This window comes from Megascapheus bottae, chromosome X (assembly GCF_031878675.1).
Source record: "Megascapheus bottae isolate mThoBot1 chromosome X, mThoBot2.hap1, whole genome shotgun sequence".
Taxonomy (NCBI): Eukaryota; Metazoa; Chordata; class Mammalia; order Rodentia; family Geomyidae; genus Megascapheus; species Megascapheus bottae.
Genome location: NC_143547.1, coordinates 74,913,021 through 74,931,625, shown reverse-complemented (window position 1 = coordinate 74,931,625; position 18,605 = coordinate 74,913,021). Strand labels below are relative to the sequence as shown.

General features: G+C 37.4%; 1 protein-coding gene across 1 annotated transcript in view; it reads right to left on the bottom strand.

The window, feature by feature from the left end:
- LOC150041354 (UDP-N-acetylglucosamine transferase subunit ALG13-like) overlaps window positions 1–18,605 on the bottom strand; it is a 32,211-nt gene that overhangs the window by 12,985 nt on the left and 621 nt on the right. Inside the window, exons 2-13 of the mRNA XM_090326855.1 lie at window positions 18,516–18,599; window positions 15,901–15,951; window positions 14,967–15,013; window positions 12,387–12,459; window positions 8,816–8,897; window positions 8,464–8,626; window positions 5,691–5,766; window positions 5,046–5,154; window positions 3,668–3,732; window positions 2,616–2,716; window positions 1,113–1,240; window positions 431–677 (exon numbers count right to left, since the gene is read on the bottom strand). Of these exons, the coding sequence (XP_090182981.1) occupies window positions 431–677; window positions 1,113–1,240; window positions 2,616–2,716; window positions 3,668–3,732; window positions 5,046–5,154; window positions 5,691–5,766; window positions 8,464–8,626; window positions 8,816–8,897; window positions 12,387–12,459; window positions 14,967–15,013; window positions 15,901–15,951; window positions 18,516–18,599 (1,226 nt within the window). The remainder of the gene's footprint in view (window positions 1–430; window positions 678–1,112; window positions 1,241–2,615; window positions 2,717–3,667; window positions 3,733–5,045; window positions 5,155–5,690; window positions 5,767–8,463; window positions 8,627–8,815; window positions 8,898–12,386; window positions 12,460–14,966; window positions 15,014–15,900; window positions 15,952–18,515; window positions 18,600–18,605) is intronic.

Here is an 18,605-nt window from a genome sequence, read left to right as displayed (position 1 = left end):
GCCTGGGCATTGTCCTTGAGCTATTTATTTAGTTCAAGGCTACTGCCCTATCCCTTGCGCCACTTCCCATTTTCTGGTGGTTAATTGGAGATAAGCCCAAGGTGGCTTTGAACCGCGATCCTCAGATCTCAAGCCTCCTGGGTACAGGATTACAGGCGAGAACCATCAGAGCCTGGAATCCCATGAAGTATTTTTTTTTTGTTTGCCCGTCCTGGGCACTCAGGGCCTGAGCACTATCCTTGGGCTTTTCCCTCAAGGCTAGCACTCTGCCACTTGAGTCATGGCACCATTTCTGGCTTTTTCTCTGTATGTGCTACCAAGGAATCGAACACAGGTTTTCGTGCATGTTAGGCAAGCACTCTACTACTAGATCAAACTCCCGGCCCATCACGAATCATTTTTCTAAGACATATTATCATGAAAGTATTACCTCAACATTCCATAACCACGTCCATGTTTTTGAGATGAATGTGGAGGATAAAAACATTCATTGGACATAACATTGCCAGCTATCTGTGGGTACTGTAGTGGAGGGCCATGTCCAAACTGTATGCCATGATGAACCCTAGGCGGGAAGATGGGTTCTCCTCTGCCATAGCCCATATTCATACATCCCTCCTTCCCTCGACCTTTTTTGAACATCTTCTTCCGCTGCTTTACGCTCATTTGTGACATACCTTTTAGGAAAACACGTAGTTAGTTTCATGATGAAAATAACAGGTCCAGCGGACCTCTACTCCCACAAGAGTGCTTTTAATAAGATATAACAGATATAAGGAGAGAAATTGCCACCCACATTACTCTATCCCAAAATGCCGTTTCACATCTCTAGCTGTTCTTCATGGTAATTTGAAAGAAAAATTTCAGCAAGTGAATTTATACCATTAAATCTACACGAGGGAAAATCTTCCATTCCCCTCTTTGAGGTACATCTGCTATGTTCTAATTGATAGTCACACTAGCACCAAGTAGTCAGAAGCACAGGAGAACCCTCTTTCTACAGCAAAGCATAACTTATTGAAAAACCACACAAGACATATAGTATACATTTAGAAAGCGCAATGAGTGTAGGAGCTAAAGGGACAAACAAAAAGAACCTTTGGCATACAAACCCATTTCTGGGACGTAGTTTCCATGTGTTTTATGATAACCTCTTCCTTTCCGATTTGGTATGCCATTCCAAGACGAAGAAGATTTCACTTGGGTAATTGGTTTTAAATTAGCCAGTGGAACAACATGCCTTAAATTTAAATAAGTCATCATGAAGACAGTACAACACAGACTTTACTAATTCACTACTCATATCCCCATCCCTCATACTTCATTTCCAAGTAGATTTTCTTTAAGTCTATTGTTGGTAGCTTCCCCATTAAGGTTTGTTAAGTAAGTTAGAAAATCTAGGACTAGTTTATACAATTTCAGAAGCATTTGTAGCACATACTATGATATATGCTAGATCATAAAGATTTTCTGCTTCTTTTTAGAAGAGTATCAAATCTGTTCCCCTCTGCATTGGCTATAGAAAATGTAAGATATTTAAGAACACCAAGTGGTATGTTATACTCTTTTCTACATTGTGATCATGGATAAATGTATGCAAACAGGGAACCATTTATATAAACAGAGCCACTGTCAATCTACATCTTCCCTTACTGACTCACTATGGACATGATACATCTAAACGAGTATGAAAATAACTTTTTATTATTTTACACTGCTGAAATGTTTGATTGTTTGGTCAGAATAGTTTAGTTTAAGGTATCTTTGGTGGATATATCACTCCTGTGGCAAAGTCAGGGATTGGGCACCGTCTCTGAGCTTTTTGGCACAAGGCAAGTGTTCTACGGATTGTGTTGCTAGTTAAATAGAGGTAGAAATGTCATGGCTTTTCTTGCTTGCCCAAGCTGGCTACAAATCTCAGCCACCTGAGTAGCTAGAATTACAGGCGGGGTCTTCTACCAGGGGACAGTTCACTTTACTTTATCCTAAAGTGGGCTAACAGCATAAGCAATGCCTGGAAATTGTTAGGAATCCAAGGTATTGGACATTGAGACTTCAAAAGATCAAGTTTAATCTGTTTTTGAGATTGCAGATAAAATTTGAATTAGCTTATTTTGATGTTGGAGAAATTCAAAAAACTACTTAAATTTTGTTATCATTAGTAAGTTGTAATAAGTTGGTGATAAGCTTATGATTTGAAAATTTCAGTATGTGATTCCTGAATTTCTCTGTATTTAGCTATAGTATAGCCGATGTTTTTTTTTTGTTGTTTTGTTTTTTGCCAGTCCTGGGCTTGAGCTCAGGGCCTGAGCACTGTCCTTGGACTTTCTCAAGGCTAGAGCTCTACCACTTGAGCCTCAGCACCACTTCCGGCTTTTTTCTATGTATGTGGTACCGAGGAATTGAACCCGGGTCTTCGTGCATGCTAGGCAAGCACTTTAACCACTAGGCCAAACTCCCGGCCCAGTAGCCGATGTTTTATATTGCAAAATATTAGGCCAGTAACATATATCTGATTCTCTTACTAACATTCTGTTAATTCTTAAATTCACACTCTGAAAAATGCTATGAGTACAGTACTAGACTTCCAATTACATTAAAGATTATGTTCTTACTTTTCTGCCAATTCTTCAATGAAAACCGTTACTGAATTGTTGTCATTTCCTACTTCTTGAATGTGAGCATTGTAATATTTCCCATCCAATTTCAAACGAACCTGAAAAATAATGTTATCCAGTTATGTCTACTCACATATCCAGCACGGGGGCCGGGAGTTTGGCCTAGTGGTAGAGTGCTTGCCTAGCATGCACAAAGACCCGGGTTCGATTCCTCAGTACCACATACATAGAAAAAAGCTGGAAATGGTGCGGAGGCTCAAGTGGTAGAGCTGTAACCTTGAGAAAGCCCAAGGTCACAAGGACAGTGCTTAGGCCCTGATCTCAAGCCCAGGACTGGCAAAAAAAAAAAAAACAAGAAAAACATACCATCCAAAACAAAACTAGTATTTCCCAATTAAAGATAAATATGTACCATTTTTAAATGACAACACTGACATCAATGAAACAAGTACATGCAGAAAGAACGTTAAATCTAAATAAATACCACAAAGGTTTACAATTAAACTCTAAAAAAATACTAAAAACATTTTTTTGTATTTTGTATATAAAACTATGACCAGGGCCAGGAGTTTGTCCTAGTGGTAGAGTGCTTGCCTAGCACGCACTATGACCCGGGTTTGATTCCTCGGTACCACATACATAGAAAAACGTCAGCAGTGGTACTGAGGCTCAAGTGGTAGAGTGCTAGCAGTGAGAAAGTCCAAGGACAGTGCTCAGGCCCTGAGCTCAAGCCCAGGACTGGCAAAAAAAAAGAAAAAAAAAAAACCTATGATCAAATAATTTTTTGTAATGTGAGGGATAACAGTCAGTCTTACTAAGTGCTTTCAGTCACTGAGTTAGAGTCACAATAGTTTTTTGAGACAGGATTCAGTATATATCGCTGAGGCAGGGCTTGAACTCACTATGTATCTGGCCCATGCTTTCCTGAAATTCATGATCCTCCTGGTTCAGCCTCTCAAGTTCAAGAATTATAAGCAATTACTGTGTCTAATTCATGGTAATTGACTACAAGTACAATCCTGGGGAAATTGATCGAAGAAGGAACCAACCTGACACTTGTCTCCCAAATAGTACTGTCTCCCAGCATACTCTAGGCAATTCGATTTCTGGAGTTCTAATAAAACAAAAATACAACTGGATTACAACAGATTTCCCACTTTTAATCATTTCCTAATTTACCTTTACTACAGCGTTTCTCATTGCCAATGCTCTCATTGTAAGGTTAAAAAAAAAAATCAAGGGACAGGGAGTTTGGCCTAGTAGTAGAGTGCTTGCCTAGCATGCATGAAGACCCGGGTTCGACTCCTCGGTACCCCACATACATAGCAAAAAGCCAGAAGTGGTGCTGAGGCTCAAGTGGTAGAGCTCTAGCCTTGAGAAAGTCCAAGGACAGTGCTCAGGCCCTGAGCTCAAGCCCAGGACTGACAAAAAAAAAAAAAAATCAACATATAAAGTCTTTAAAAGCCATTGTAATATTATTGATGAGTTATTCCTGTGGTCACTTAGAATACTTTTGGAACATAGTTTTGTGTTTTAAAAAAGCAAATGGGCTGGGATAGGAATGTTGCCTAGTGGTAGAATGCTTGCCTAGCATGCACCAAGCACTGGTCTCCATTCCTCATGGCTGCATACACAGACAAAGCTGAAGTGGTGCTGTGGCTCAAGTGCAGAGCACGAGCCTTGAGAATGCTCCTGGACAGTGTGCAGACCCTGATATCAAGCCCCAGGACTGGCAAAAAAAAAAATGGCAAATAGGTTGAAACACAGAGTTCGGAACTAAGTAGCCAAACACTAAAAGAGGACCATTTCAAAATAATATTATGGACTTTTTCTATTCCGTTAATAACAACTTACTATATTAACTTTATCTTATTAAGGTATTTAATTAAGTGTGGCACAGTAAAAACTGACATTAAGGGCAAGTTATTTGGTTGATGAATTCTTCTGTATGGAGCCATGAAGTATTTAAAATTTCCTGGCCCACACAAACACTGTTAGAAAACTACTTGATTTTGCTACAAAACTTGATAAACACGGAGATTTAAATTTTACATAATCATGTTACAAATATTTTAATTTTTTGTCAATTAAAATCAGCTAAGAGTAACTATTGGACCAATACCAGGTAATGAGTCATATCTCCACAGGTCTAAATTAATTACCTATTCATCAAGGGTAATCTTAGTGCTTAATTTGCAGGTTATGTAACTTTTCCAAAGTTTAAATTCCAGATAAGGTAAAGGTTCAAAAAGAGCCCTCTTGACTTCTAAACCAACGTCTCTTCTCCTTGACATTAAAAATATAGACAGATGGTTTAAAAGGTCATACCTTTAAAAATATCAGTATGTTAGAAACATTTATAAAACAACTTTCAAAATTATTCTGGACTAGTCAGGAATCAAAAGGATCACACTGATATTTCATTACCTTTTCTACTATCCAACCAAACATCAAATTCTACATTACGATAGATTTCTGGATCCAGCGCTTTGAGCACCTTGTATGGGAAGAGCAACTTCGGCAGATTTTCTGGAGACTAAAACAAAAATAATCAAGCTACAAATTCACCATTTTTAAGTCTTCTTTCTGAAAAACTTTCTTTGGTCAAATTCTAATTCCCAAAGGAACTAATTTTCTACTATTTCTTAGTTATTCACCACAGTAAATATGAGCACTAGGGTTATTAGCCCATGTATCTTAAAAAACATGCTTGATTTTAATGTCCATATGCATGTTAAAACGTCTCCTTTCTGCACCAGAATCAGTACCTAAATTCCAGAAATATGAAAGACACTATCATTTAAAGGAAATAAACCAATTTACCACAAGAAGATTGCTTAAAATTAAATACTGACATATTATCATTATTATTATTATTATTAAGTTGAAAATAATTATCCGATATTTTTAAAGTGTTCAGTTTGGTAAAGATTTCACAATTTCATAAAAACCACAATAAATTCCTCCATGAGCCACACAAAATTAGAATGGAAAACTTGTATTTAACTTTTCAATTACAACACTATTGATCTAGCAATATTAATTTTTTTTTAATCTTGGGAAGTATCAAACCTTTGATTCTTCTGATTCATCAGTACAGCCCTCTGGTATATTTTCAGCACTGCAGTAGGCACCACACTCTTCAGTCCTAATTGAAAAGAGTTCCAGCAAAGAGCATTAAATGCAGTACTTTATTTACATTTAACAAACTATGTCACCAACTTGAGGTAAAGTAGCTTAGATCTAAAAATAAGATGAGCCGGGAGTTTGGCCTAGTGGTAACAGTGCTAGCTTAGCATGCACGAAGACCTAGGTTTCATTCCTTGGTGCCACATTCATAGGTATCACATACATAGAAAAGCCGGAAATGGTGCTGTGGTTCAAGAGGTAGAGCACTAACCTTGAGTAAAGCCCAAAGGCCAGTGCTTATGCCCTGAGTTCAAGCCCCAGGACCGGCAAAAAAATAAAAAGAAATAAATAAAAATAAATAAAAAAGTTTACTCCATGAAAAGAAAAAAAAAAAGATAAAGAAAGAAAGAAAATCAGAAAGCTTGACATCGACCTATCATGGACGTTACCATTCCAGGCCAGTCAATGTGGTATTTCACCAAGACTAAAAAAAGAAACAAAGAAAGAAAAAAGCCCATGTCTAGCAGAAATGTTGAGACTACTATCTTCAAGTTACTAACTTGAAATGTTGTACTGTAAGTCGGGAGTTTGGAGTACTGGTGGAGTGCTCACCTAGTATGCATGTAACCCAGGTTCAATTCCTTGGTACCACATACATAGAAAAATCCAGAAGTGGAGTTGTGACTCAAGTGGTACAGCTCTAGCCTTGAGAAAACCCAATGACAGTGCTCAGACCCTGAGCTAAAGCCCTGGGACTGGCAAAAAAAAAAAAAAAATGTTGGCTCATGTGGCAGAGGGCAACGAAATCCAAACAAAAGCACAAAACTTTAGCTTGAAGTCCCAGTATTGACCAAAAAAAAAATTCTTAGGGACATGAAGTCATGGCTTAGAGAAGTGGTGCTGTGCTAAAGTGGTAGAGTGCTAACCTTGAGAATGTCCAAAGACACTGTCCAGGTCCTGAATTCAAGTCCCAGGACTTGCAAAAAAAGAAAAGGAAAAAAAAATCCTCTGATTTTTTTCTTTTAGACAATAAATTATCAGGAAGCTGAAACATGTGTTGAGTGAGAGGGAATAGTACATGAACTCACTCATAATACTCAATTAAAAACGTGGGAGTAAGAATATTATTGTAACTGGTAGAGGAAGAGGAGAATAGATAGCTGATCAAGATAGACCAATCAAAAAAATGACATGTTAAACTGTAACCCCATCCTACAACCACCTCTAAAAAAATAGACACACAAAATTCATCTTCTGTCCAAAAGACAAAAGCTGCAAGTACTTTTTAAGTACAATGCAATTTTCTGAAGCACTCTTCATATTTGTTCTCAAATGCTTGTCCCTGTGTTTTTCTACAGCTGTTGAGACACAGCTCAGATGACCTACCACTCTGCAACTATACAATATATAAAATCTCTATTATATAACTGACAATGTTTTTTAACCAGTATCCATTAATGCTAAGGGAAGAAGAATTTTATCCCTGTCCATTTGTCATGAATATATCTAATACATAATTCCCTTTTACCACTTATTTTTCCATATTGAACAACCTTCAAATAGATTGAAATACCTGTTTGTCCCAACTCAGAGCTACTTCCCTTCTTTAGCTGATTTCACATTGACTACCTTCTATGAAAGTATCTTCTTTTTCCCCAAAATTCTTTATAAAAATTCAGGGATACAACACTGAAAACAATGAATAAAACTACAAGTCTAAGAAGATCGATCATGGATACAAAATCTGAGTTTTCAAACAAAGAATCACAAAGAAATGTGATTTCCATTTTATTATCCCAATACTTGGAATTTTGCAACTAAATGTATATAACAATAGCAGCTTCCACAGAGGTCTATGCTTCCACTTAGTGAATATACTCAAAAGCTTCAAAGGCCCTATTAGCCAAAAAACATCCTATTTGTTAATGTGTATGCCAGTTACCATTCAACCTCAGTTTCTATTTCAAATTGGCAATCCTTATATACACAATTATTCTGGGATTTTTTTGGCTTTGTTTTTGTTTTTCGGGGCTTTTTTTGGGGGGTGAGCAGGTGGCACATGCTTAAAATTCCAGCACTTACGTATCTGAGGCATGAAGTACCATGATGTTCAAGGCCAGCCTACAAAACATAGCATGATAATGCTATTATGAAAAGAATTAACAGTGAAGGGCTGGTTGCATGCCTAACTAATGTGAAAACTTGAGCTTAAACTGTAGTACTAATAAAAACATGGGAGGTTTATGAACCTACTCCAACATCAAAAATCTTGACAATAAGCAATGAAATCTAACAAATGATGAGACTTAATATATAAATAAGGGTTGAAAGTCACTAGATAACTCCAGTCTCTGATAACTATATAAAATACATTGAGACTTGAACAAAGCCCCCAAAATAAAAGCATCATAAGAAAACATATCTTTCAGGAAGTTTCTCTTCATGAAAAAATCTTTTATGAACACATTGTGTTTGTGCATTTTATTTATGTATATGCAATCTATCTCATAGCCCATTAGGCCTCTTCCACTTTCCAATGATTAGATAGAAAGACATGAACAATGATTATCCTGGATATGCATGTGGCCTATTGGTAGAGACCTCGTGTAGCATGCAGTAAGCCCTGGCCTTGAGCAAATGTGCTTAACAGTACAGAGACCCTGAGTTCCAGCCCCTGGATTGGAAAATTAGTTTACATCCCTTTTCCCTTTATTACCTATCCTGAGTTGAACTCTTCTGATCAGTATCAGCATTCTCACTTGAAGTTATAGCATTGTGTCTATTCTTCCGGGAACCACTTCGAAACATACTAATTGCAGTTTCTAACATGTCCTCATCCACAATAAATACATCTTTATAGAGGATTTCATATAGTACAGCTGAAGGGATAAAAGGGAGAAAAATTCAATTGTCAAAATAAATTATTTTATAACAAAGTAGAAGCAGTCATTACTCAAATATAATTTCCTTATATATAAATACGGTCTTCAAAAGGTCGTGTTTATGCTTGGACCTTTATTGTAGGTCATGTGAAATCACACCCAATTACTTATAATGCCTTCACATACCCTGACAAATGGCTGCACTCGATTGGAATTGTTTTGAGTACACAGAATCATAATGACCATTACTTGTATAGCACAGTATAATCTGAAAAAAACAGAAAATTGAATATTATCTTATAATCATGAAAATAAGTGCAATAAAAAATACAATAAATTGTTATAAAATTTTATAATATGAAATGTCAATAATTATAAGCCATATCTCAGTCTTTTCTTTTTTGTGCTGAGTGCATTATTTCTTGAACATTGTTACCCCTTCCTATCTTTTTTTCTTTCTACTTTCCTTCTTCCCATTAACCCCTCCCAAGTTGTAGAGTATATTTCCAACATAAATGTGAATATGGCTCTTACACTGGTTGGTCCTTAGTCACATGCTCTTGGTATTCCCACTCCCTTCCCTAAATCAAACAAATAAATGTGTATACAATGTAAGAGGTACGCCAGCTACAGCAGCAACAGAGGACAAATCATAAAGTGAAAAAAAATAAAACATAAGAAATAAGTTCAGGGCCGGGAGTTTGGCCTAGTGGTAGAGTGCCTGCCTAGCATGCACAAACACCCAGGTTTGATTCCTCGGTACCACATACATAGAAAAGGGCTGGAAGTGGTGCTGTGGCTCAAGTGGCAGAGCTCTAGTCTTGAGAAAGTCCAAGGACAGTGCTCAGGCGCTGAGCTCAAGCCCAGGACTGGCCAAAAAAAAAAAAAAAAAAAAGAAAGAAGTTCACTGGGCCGGGAGTTTGGCCTAGTGGTAGAGTGCTTGCCTAGCATGCACGAAGACCTGGGTTTAATTCCTCGGTACCACACATACATAGCAAAAAGCCGGAAGTGGTGCTGAGCCTCAAGTGGTAGAGCTCTACCCTTGAGAAAGCCCAAAGACAGTGCTCAAGCCCTGAGCCCAAGGCCAGGACTGGCAAAAAAAGAAAAAAAGAAAAAAAAAGAAATAAGTTCACATACTACATAAGGATAAATCTCTGTATTCCCTATCTTGAATACATTTCAATTAGCCTCATCCATTAGGAGCATACATATTGCACTCCTCTGCTAAGAAAATCCTAGATGCATATTAAGTATTACAAATAATAGAAAGCATGGAGCCCATGTTCCTTTTCTTCTTTTCAGAGATATTTCAAAAACTTCTATCATTATTATGCAGGTCTTATATAGAGGAAAGGCAGTTATAGAGCACATTTCTTTTTGTGACAATATTACCCATTCTCTTGCTCCCAGTTTCTCTCTCTCATCCCCACCTGCAAGTTGTGTAGTTCATTTCCCACATAGTGTGCATTATGTCAATAACTTATCTTCTCCTTTTTTATTAAAGAGTTTATTAAAATTAATTTTTACATATTTCAAATGACATATTTAACAAACAAGTATTTCAGCAGAGAATCTCTATATACAATCACTGGCACTTAGATTTTTAGAACATAATTAAAATTAGGCTGAGGGTTTTTATGTCATAGATACATATTAATCTCTGTAATAAAACATGTCTATAGTCATAATTTCTATGTCTAGGTAGTTGTGTTTATATTTCCAATACCATGTCTATCTTCTCCCCGTTTTTTTTTTTAAGAATTGCTCCAGTTCTTGCACCTTCTATCTGGCAAATATCATGTAACCCTTTTATTAATTACAATAAAAAATATTTTAAAAAAAGAATTGCTCCAGTTCTGTTCTTGGAGCTATGGAATATTCCCATACCTTCACATATGACAAAATTCTTTTCAGTTATACACCTGAAAAATCTGAATGCTATTTTGACAAGGCTTCAAATGACTATTCTCACAATATCCAGTGATATTCTCAGAACAAGCTTATTTCACCCCCTTATTACTTCATGCTACCCAATTTGTCCATAATTACCTTTATTACATCCAACTTTAATAGTCTCTAAAGATCTCTTGCCTTTTGAGTACACTGCCTTTCACACGTACTCATTTTGTACAGATTACAAGCAGAGAAGGGCTTTCTATTTTGCATGCTTTGTACATGCTTTGTTACCAAACTTGATGTTATCATTTTAATTAAATATTTCCCTATGTATAATCAATGCTCTTCACATGCTGAAAGACAAATATCTTATTATAGTCATTCTGTTACCCTCAAAATCCAGAAAAGTGCTTGTTAGCTAGACAAATTAAATGGTAGCCATTGTTTAAGCAAGTGTCCCAATCTATAATTTTCTATGTTATGTCCTATTCATTGTACTCTATTCCTGACACCACTCCCTTAATTCAGATCTTTTGTTTATGTCACTGTAACAGTACAATAAAGTTTTCAGTGATTTAGTGTTGCCTTGTCATCATTACATTAGTATTATGCTCAGTTGTGAAGACCTACAAAGGTCGAGAATTACCCAGTCTCATATTCCCTTACTGAATACATAGGATAAGGGTTTTAAAAGTAAAATACAAACTCCTCCTGAAAGAAACACTTATTTTCGCCCAGTTCCAGTGACTCATCCCTGTAATCCTAGCTACTCAGGAGGCTGAAATCTGAGGATCTCTCTTCAAAACCATCCCAGTCTGTGAGACTCTCCAAATATCCACCAGAAAACAGGAACTGGCATTGTGGCTCAACTGGTAGGGCAGTACCCTTGAGATGAAGAGCTCAGGGACAGCAGCCAGGCTGAGTTGGAGCCTAACAGAAAAATTCAAATGAACTTTACCTGTTTAGTATTCGCATGCAATAAAAAACTACCTTCTGAAACATAGGTAGGGATAACAATGTTCAAAAAGTAATATAACCGGGCCAGGAGTTTGGCCTAGTGGTAAGAGTGCTTGCGTGGCATGCATGAAGACCCAGGTTCAATTCCTCAGTACCACATACATAGAAAAAGCCAGAAGTGGTGCTGTGGCTGAAGTGGTAGAACTCTAGCCTTGAGAAAACCCAAGGACAGTGTTCAGGCCTTAAGCTCCAGCCCCAGGACTGGCACCCAAAAAAAAAAAAAAAAAAAAAAAGTAATGTAACCACTACCTGATGTATCTAACTTTAAGCCCTCAGTGCATCACCTCAACAATAACATAAAATTAAAAATAAGTATTAAATAAACTACATTATACTATTTCCCATCTAAGAACTTTAATAGGCAGCAGAAACTTGGCCCTCAATGAAAATAATAATGAAGTATATAAATACAAGGTGATAATATAATTACATAGAAAATTGTTTATGGAGATATAAAGAAATACCATCAAGAAGTGTGTAAAAATTTTAAAAAGTTCACATTAGGAAGCATGGTGTACACATGTGTACATATTCTCATCACAACTTCTTGGTCACGTTAAAACACCAATTACCTATGTTCAGATTTTAAGCCTTACCCTCTCATCTGTGAAGAGCCCAATTAGGGTTTTAAAAGTATTCCTATCTTTCAATTACAGAGGAATGACAGGAACAGATTTGTTTAGAGTTACAATCACTCGGAATGAGTGGACAGGTTAGAATGAGCATGTCACATTTACTACATTACTTCATTAACTACATTAAAAGTGCCCCCCACACACACCCCATAATATCCTCATAAGCTAGCACCATTAAAATTCTTTTGGTCAACATTCACTCATCTTACCTTGTCTTCATAGCCATTATCTGTGATATAACTTGGTGGCTTCCCGGGATTGCGATAAAGAATGAAATCCCGACTACAAGGGTACAATGCAAAGGTGAGTGTGGAAAGAGATAATTACATGAAACAAATAGAAATACAAATATTTGTGCTTTTCAACTAATATATTATTTTTATTATTATTATTATTTTTATTAGTGTGTGTCATAAGGCTTAAACTCGGCCTGGGTGCTATCCCTGAGCTCTTCAGCTCAAGGCTACCACCCTACCCCCGGGCCTGGGCATTGTCCCTGAGCTGTTCAGTTTTAGGCCCTACTTGAGCCAAGCCCCACTTCCCATTTTCTAGAGGTTAATTGGAAATAAGAGTCTCAGGCCTTTTTGTGCCTGGGTTGGCTTTGAATCTTGATCCTCAGATCTCAGCCTCCTGAGTAGCTAGGATTACAAGCGTGAGCCACTGAGGCTGGCACTACTGCCATCTTTAATTTATGATGATTCAGGAAGGATTATTTGACACTGATCTCTGTAGCTACATATTTCTCTCAAATTCAAAGTATTTCTAGGGTCGGGAGTTTGGCCTCATGTAAGAGCACTTGACTAGGGGCCGGGAGTTTGGCCTAGTGGTTAAAGTGCTTGCCTAGCATGCATGAAGACCCGGGTTCGATTCCTCCGTACCACATACATAGAAAACAACCAGAAGTGGTGCTGAGGCTCAAGTGGTAGAGCTCTAGCCTTGAGAAAGTCCAAAGACAGTGCTCAGGCCCTGAGCTCAAGCCCAGGACTGGCAAAAAAAAAAAAAGAGCACTTGACTAGCATGCATGGAGACCTGGGTTCAATTCCTCCCTACCACACACATAGAAAACCTGGAAGTGGGGGCTGGGAGTTTGGCCTAGTGGTAAAGTGCCTGCCTAGCATGCACGAAGACCCAGGTTCGATTCCTTAGTACCACATACATAGAAAAAGCCAGAAATGGTGCAGTGGCTCAGAGTAGAACACTAGCCTTGAGGAAAGCCCAAGGACAGTGCTCAGGCCCTGAGCTAAAGCCTAGGACTGGCAAAAAAAAAAGAGGGGCCAGGAGTTTGGCCTAGTGGTTAAAGTGCTTGCCTAGCATGCATGAAGACCCAGGTTCGATTCCTTGGTACCACATACATAGAAAAAAGCCAGAAGTGGTGCTGAGGCTCAAGTGGTAGAGCTCTAGCCTTAAGAAAGTCCAAGGACATTGCTCAGGCCCTGAGCTCAAGCCCAGGACTGGCAAAAAAAAAAAAAAAAAGAAAACCTGGAAGTGGTGGTGTGGCTTAAGTAGTAGTGTGCTAGCATTTTTGACAAAGCCCAAGGACAGTCTGCAGACCCTGATTTTAAGCCCCAGGATTAGCCAAAATAAATTGCATCCTCAAAGTTTTTGTCAACTATTACAATAAACAAATGTCATAAAAAATTTCAATAACACAGATATAGTGTTTATTGAGGTAAAGTTCCTTTCTTTTTGCACCATAAACTGTTTGAGTGTTTTGCTTCACCTCAAACCAATGTCATCATTGGGCAGCAATGATGATTAAACTCAGGGACTCCTGATTACCAGACAGGCAACTCTACCACTTCAACCACACATCCAAACCCTTTCTGCATTGGTTGCTTTTGAGTAAGTATCTCTGTATGCCCGGCGGAATTGATCTATTTTCTTCTTATTATGCTATTCAGTGTTAATTGGCAACAACAGGCATTTGACAGTATGTCAAACATTGAGGATTCCTCAGTCTACATAGCAGTTGCAATCCAGATATCATTGTGCCTAACCAGTGGTTGAAGTGGGGTCTTAGATACTGCCTGAGCTGACTTCAAACCAAGGCTCATCTCCGTGTTCCAAATGTCTAACATACTAGGGCTTAAACCATTACACCAGCTCCAAACCAATTGCTAGATTGTTAGGAAGGATATTGCCACACTAAGAATACACTGAAAAGCAAATTTAAACATTCAGTATTTCTCTAAGATATTCTGACTTCTTGTAAGGGCAGGATGCATAAATAGACTGATCCAGGCTCCCACTATGAAGCTCAATTAGTTTCATAAACTCACAATCTTTTTGTTTTAACTGCTTGAGTGATGGGATTACAGATTTACAAATTTGTGTCACCATGCCCAACTTCCAGGAGCTCCTACAGACAGGAATGATTGAGGTAAAGGTTAATGACCATTCCTTTTTTTTCCTGGTCCTGCGAATTGAACACAGATGCTGATCACTGCCCCTGAGCCTTTGTGCTCAAGGCTAGCACACTGCCACTTGAGCCACAGTATCATTTCTGAACTTTTCTGAGTAGTTAATTAAAAATAGAGTATGAGTGAGTTTCACTGACTTTCCAGGCTGGCTTTGAACTGCAATCCTCACATCTGAGCTTGAATACGTAAAATTATAGTTGTAAGACACTACTACTGGTTTATCGTTTAACAAGGTTGGCTAACAAAAAGTGCAATAACCTGGCTTTCTTGACCTTTTCAGAATACATGAGGAACATATAAATTCTCCAAAGGGACTTTAAGTCTTATACATTGCAAATACTTTCCCAAAGCAAAGAAAATACAACTTACTTATAAATCAGAGAAAGAGCTCGTATTTCCAGCTGGCCAGCACTCTCCTAAACATAAATATTATACAAGTTGGTAAAAGTATTTCATACCTAGTAAGCTTTTTAAACACATGGTTTTTAATAGTTTCAGATAAAGGGTTTGTAAGCATTCTGTAATTTATTTGGAGAATATATGACACTTGGTAAATAATGTAAAAATAGACTAAAAATCCCTCTTAAATAATGATACAATTAATATGTGATTTAAGAGACACAAAAGTGGAGCTACAATAATAACATCAAAGTAGAATATTTACTAAACTTTTTAATCAAAAAATTAGAATCGATTTTCACATGAAATTATTTTGACCACATTAAATATATGCTTTGTACTCCCAAAAGAGTACAAATAGAACAATTATTAATTATTTAAATTATGTCTTCATAACATTACTACCCTCCACCCCCATTAACATAGAAAGGCTTTGTTTCCCAACACTTTCTTTGCCAAGCAATGATTCCAGTAGTCTATGGATGATGAGATTAACGACCAATTCTGAATATTCAACACTAAAACAACTTTTTTTTTTAGTGGGTCATGGGGCTTGAAGCAGGCCTGGGTGCTGTCCCTGAGCTCTTCAGCTCAAGGCTTCCACCCTACCCTAGAGCCAAGCCCCACTTTCCATTTTCTAGAGATTCACTGGAGATAAGAGTCTCAGGTTCTTTTGTGCCCTGCTGGCTTTGAACCTTAATCCTCAGATCTCAGCCTCCTGAGTAGCTAGGATTAGAGGCGTGAGCCACCTCGCCCGGCTTTGTCTTCAACTTTTTTAGGTAACTAGTTTATTTAATACAGCTGGTTACCTCTGCAAATATTTTGTGTCTAGTTATAAAGACTTATGTTCAGGTTACTGTCCCAAATCACCGAAAATATTAAATCTCCCATTATTTCATCTTACCTTGGGATCTCCCAACCGCTCCAGGTATTTTTCAAAAGATCCCTCCACACACTTAAAAAATAAAACAAACGACTTAACCAAATACACAGAATTACTGACATCTGATTATAGACCTTATTCAGCTTCATAATTATGGCATTAAATTACTACCTTGTACTATACCTCAAGAAGACTTCCACATGTATAAAAATGTTAAATGGAGAACAGCTGCACTAGAAATGTACCTGAGGAGTTATCCTGCCTTATCTATATGCCACTGAATTTCAACAAATATCCTTTGAGCTTCTTTTGAAATGCAAGCTTAGGTCACTTAATGTAAGGATTTCAAATTTGAATGAAAAAGTACTCAAAATCTAACTGAGAAACATTAGAGAATTTTATTTATCTCAAAAGAGCCACTAGAGCTCCTGGCACAAGGGAATTTAAGAGTGATAGAAATGTTCCATATCCTAACTGTAGAAACTAAACTCGTATGGCTTAGTAAACGTATAGTATATCTCAGTAAAAATGAGATTACTGGGTTCCAGTGGCTTGTACTTCTAATCCTACCTAGTCAGGAGGCTGACGTATGAATATTACTATTCAAAGCCATTCCAGCAAGCAAAGTACATGACTCTTAATCTCCAGTTAACCACCACCAGAAGTACCGCTGTAAGTAAAGTGGTAGGATGCTAGCCTTAGGTGAAAAAGCTCAAGAACAGTGACAGGCCCTCAGTTCAAGCTCCAGGACTGGCGTGTGCTCACACACATGCTCACTCACACACACAACTGAATTAAAATCAGGGTACATTTCTAGTTCTATTCATGTACATAATGATGAATTAAAATCAAGGAACATTTCTACTTCTATTCATGTACATAATGATGAATTAAAATCAGGAAACATTTCTACTTCTATTCATGTGCATAATGACTTAAAAATGCAGTTTTGAATTCTCAGCCTGGTGACAATGGCTCACACCTGTAATCCTACTAACTCAAGAGGCTGAAGCTTGAAGACAGCACAGACAGGAAAACTGTGAGACTCACCTCCAATTATTCAGAGAAATACCTGGAATGGGCACTGTGGTTCTATTGGTAGAACACTAACCTTGAGTCAAAAGGAGCTCACAGACAGCACTCAAGCCGAGTTTGAGCCCAGGGACCAGTAAATTATATGAAAAACAACTCACTTTTGAGATCAAACTGACATGTAATACAGTACATAATGTAAACAATGCATTTTTTTACTTATGTACATATCCATTCAAAAATCGTCAATATTAGGATAATATGCATAATTTTCTCTAGAGATTGATTTTTAAAGGATAGTCACATACTATAAACTTTTTGTTAGGGGTATGTAGCTCTTATCACTCATTGTAATGATATTTATCCATAGTCTCAAAATTCAATCAGGAACCAAAACTGTGCTTCACTTGGGAGCTTAATGAAAATGCAGAGATCTTATGAGAGGTCTCAAGTCAGATCTACTGACTCAGAATCTGCATTTTAACAAGAACCACAGGTGATATTAATATACAAAAATACTGACACACTTCTTCACACCACAGCCTTTCATTTGAATGTCATGAACAATGCTTTCCCCAGGTGTGGAAAACATACTCAACTTTAAGGTAACAACCTTAAAAGAATCCTTCATTGCACTTTTAAATTCATTGAAACCTGTTTAAAAAATTAAGATTGAACTTCAAAGAGAAAGCAGGGAAATTTAATAAACAGAAAGAAATTAGTATTGGACAGGAATATAAAAATGAAAAGTCACATGGAAGGGTACACAAAGTAGAACATGGTTAAAGTGTTTCTGTCTTAGTAAGAGTTAAATTACTGAATATCTAAAAGTTGTTTTAGTTAAATACCATTATTTGTGGAATAGTTGCAGTTACTAGAATTTCTCATATGTTAAAAGATGTTCAGGCCAGGTGCTGTTGGCTCATCCCTGTAATCCTAGCTACTCAGGAGGCTGAGATCTAAGAAACTCGGTTCAAAGCCAGCCCAGGCTGAATAACAGAAGTGGCACTGTGGCACAAGGTGTAAGGAGGTAGCCTTGAGCTGAAGAGCTCAGGGACAGCGCCCAGGCACAGAGTACAAGCCCCAGCACTGTGAAAACCAAAAAAAATAATTCTGATTAATTTGTTTCCTTACAATTGTTATAACTCTTCACACTGAAAGTTATTACAGATGTATTAAAATGTGTATGAAACCTACAGAGCCAAACCTATACATTATTAAAATTAAAATATGTAAAAATGGCAGTCCAAATTAATTTTTAGGATTTGAGGATAAGAAGTAGGAAGTACACAAATTTGTATCTAATTGTTGTTTCAGATAGGTCTCACTATGTAGCCAAGATGGCCTACTTCTGGAACTCTTCCTGCCTTAGCCTAATATGTGCTTGGTATGTGCCAGTTAGATATTTTTCTATTTTTTAAGCTAACATACAAAACAGCCAAATTCTGGGCAGAGTTTCAGAAGCATGCTAAGTGGGAAATCAGTTAGAAAGTATCTACTGTTGAGAAAAGAGGAGACTATGTTGTTTTCACATGCACATGCTTACAGTTCTTTTTGCACATCTATTTCATCAATACGTACCCAAGGGCACATAATGTACTTACAGACTCAAAAGTTTGTTGATTCTCCTTCATATATAAGGTGCAAGCCTTCCTGACTTGTAAATGGTGGACCTGGCTGCAAAATAACTAAAA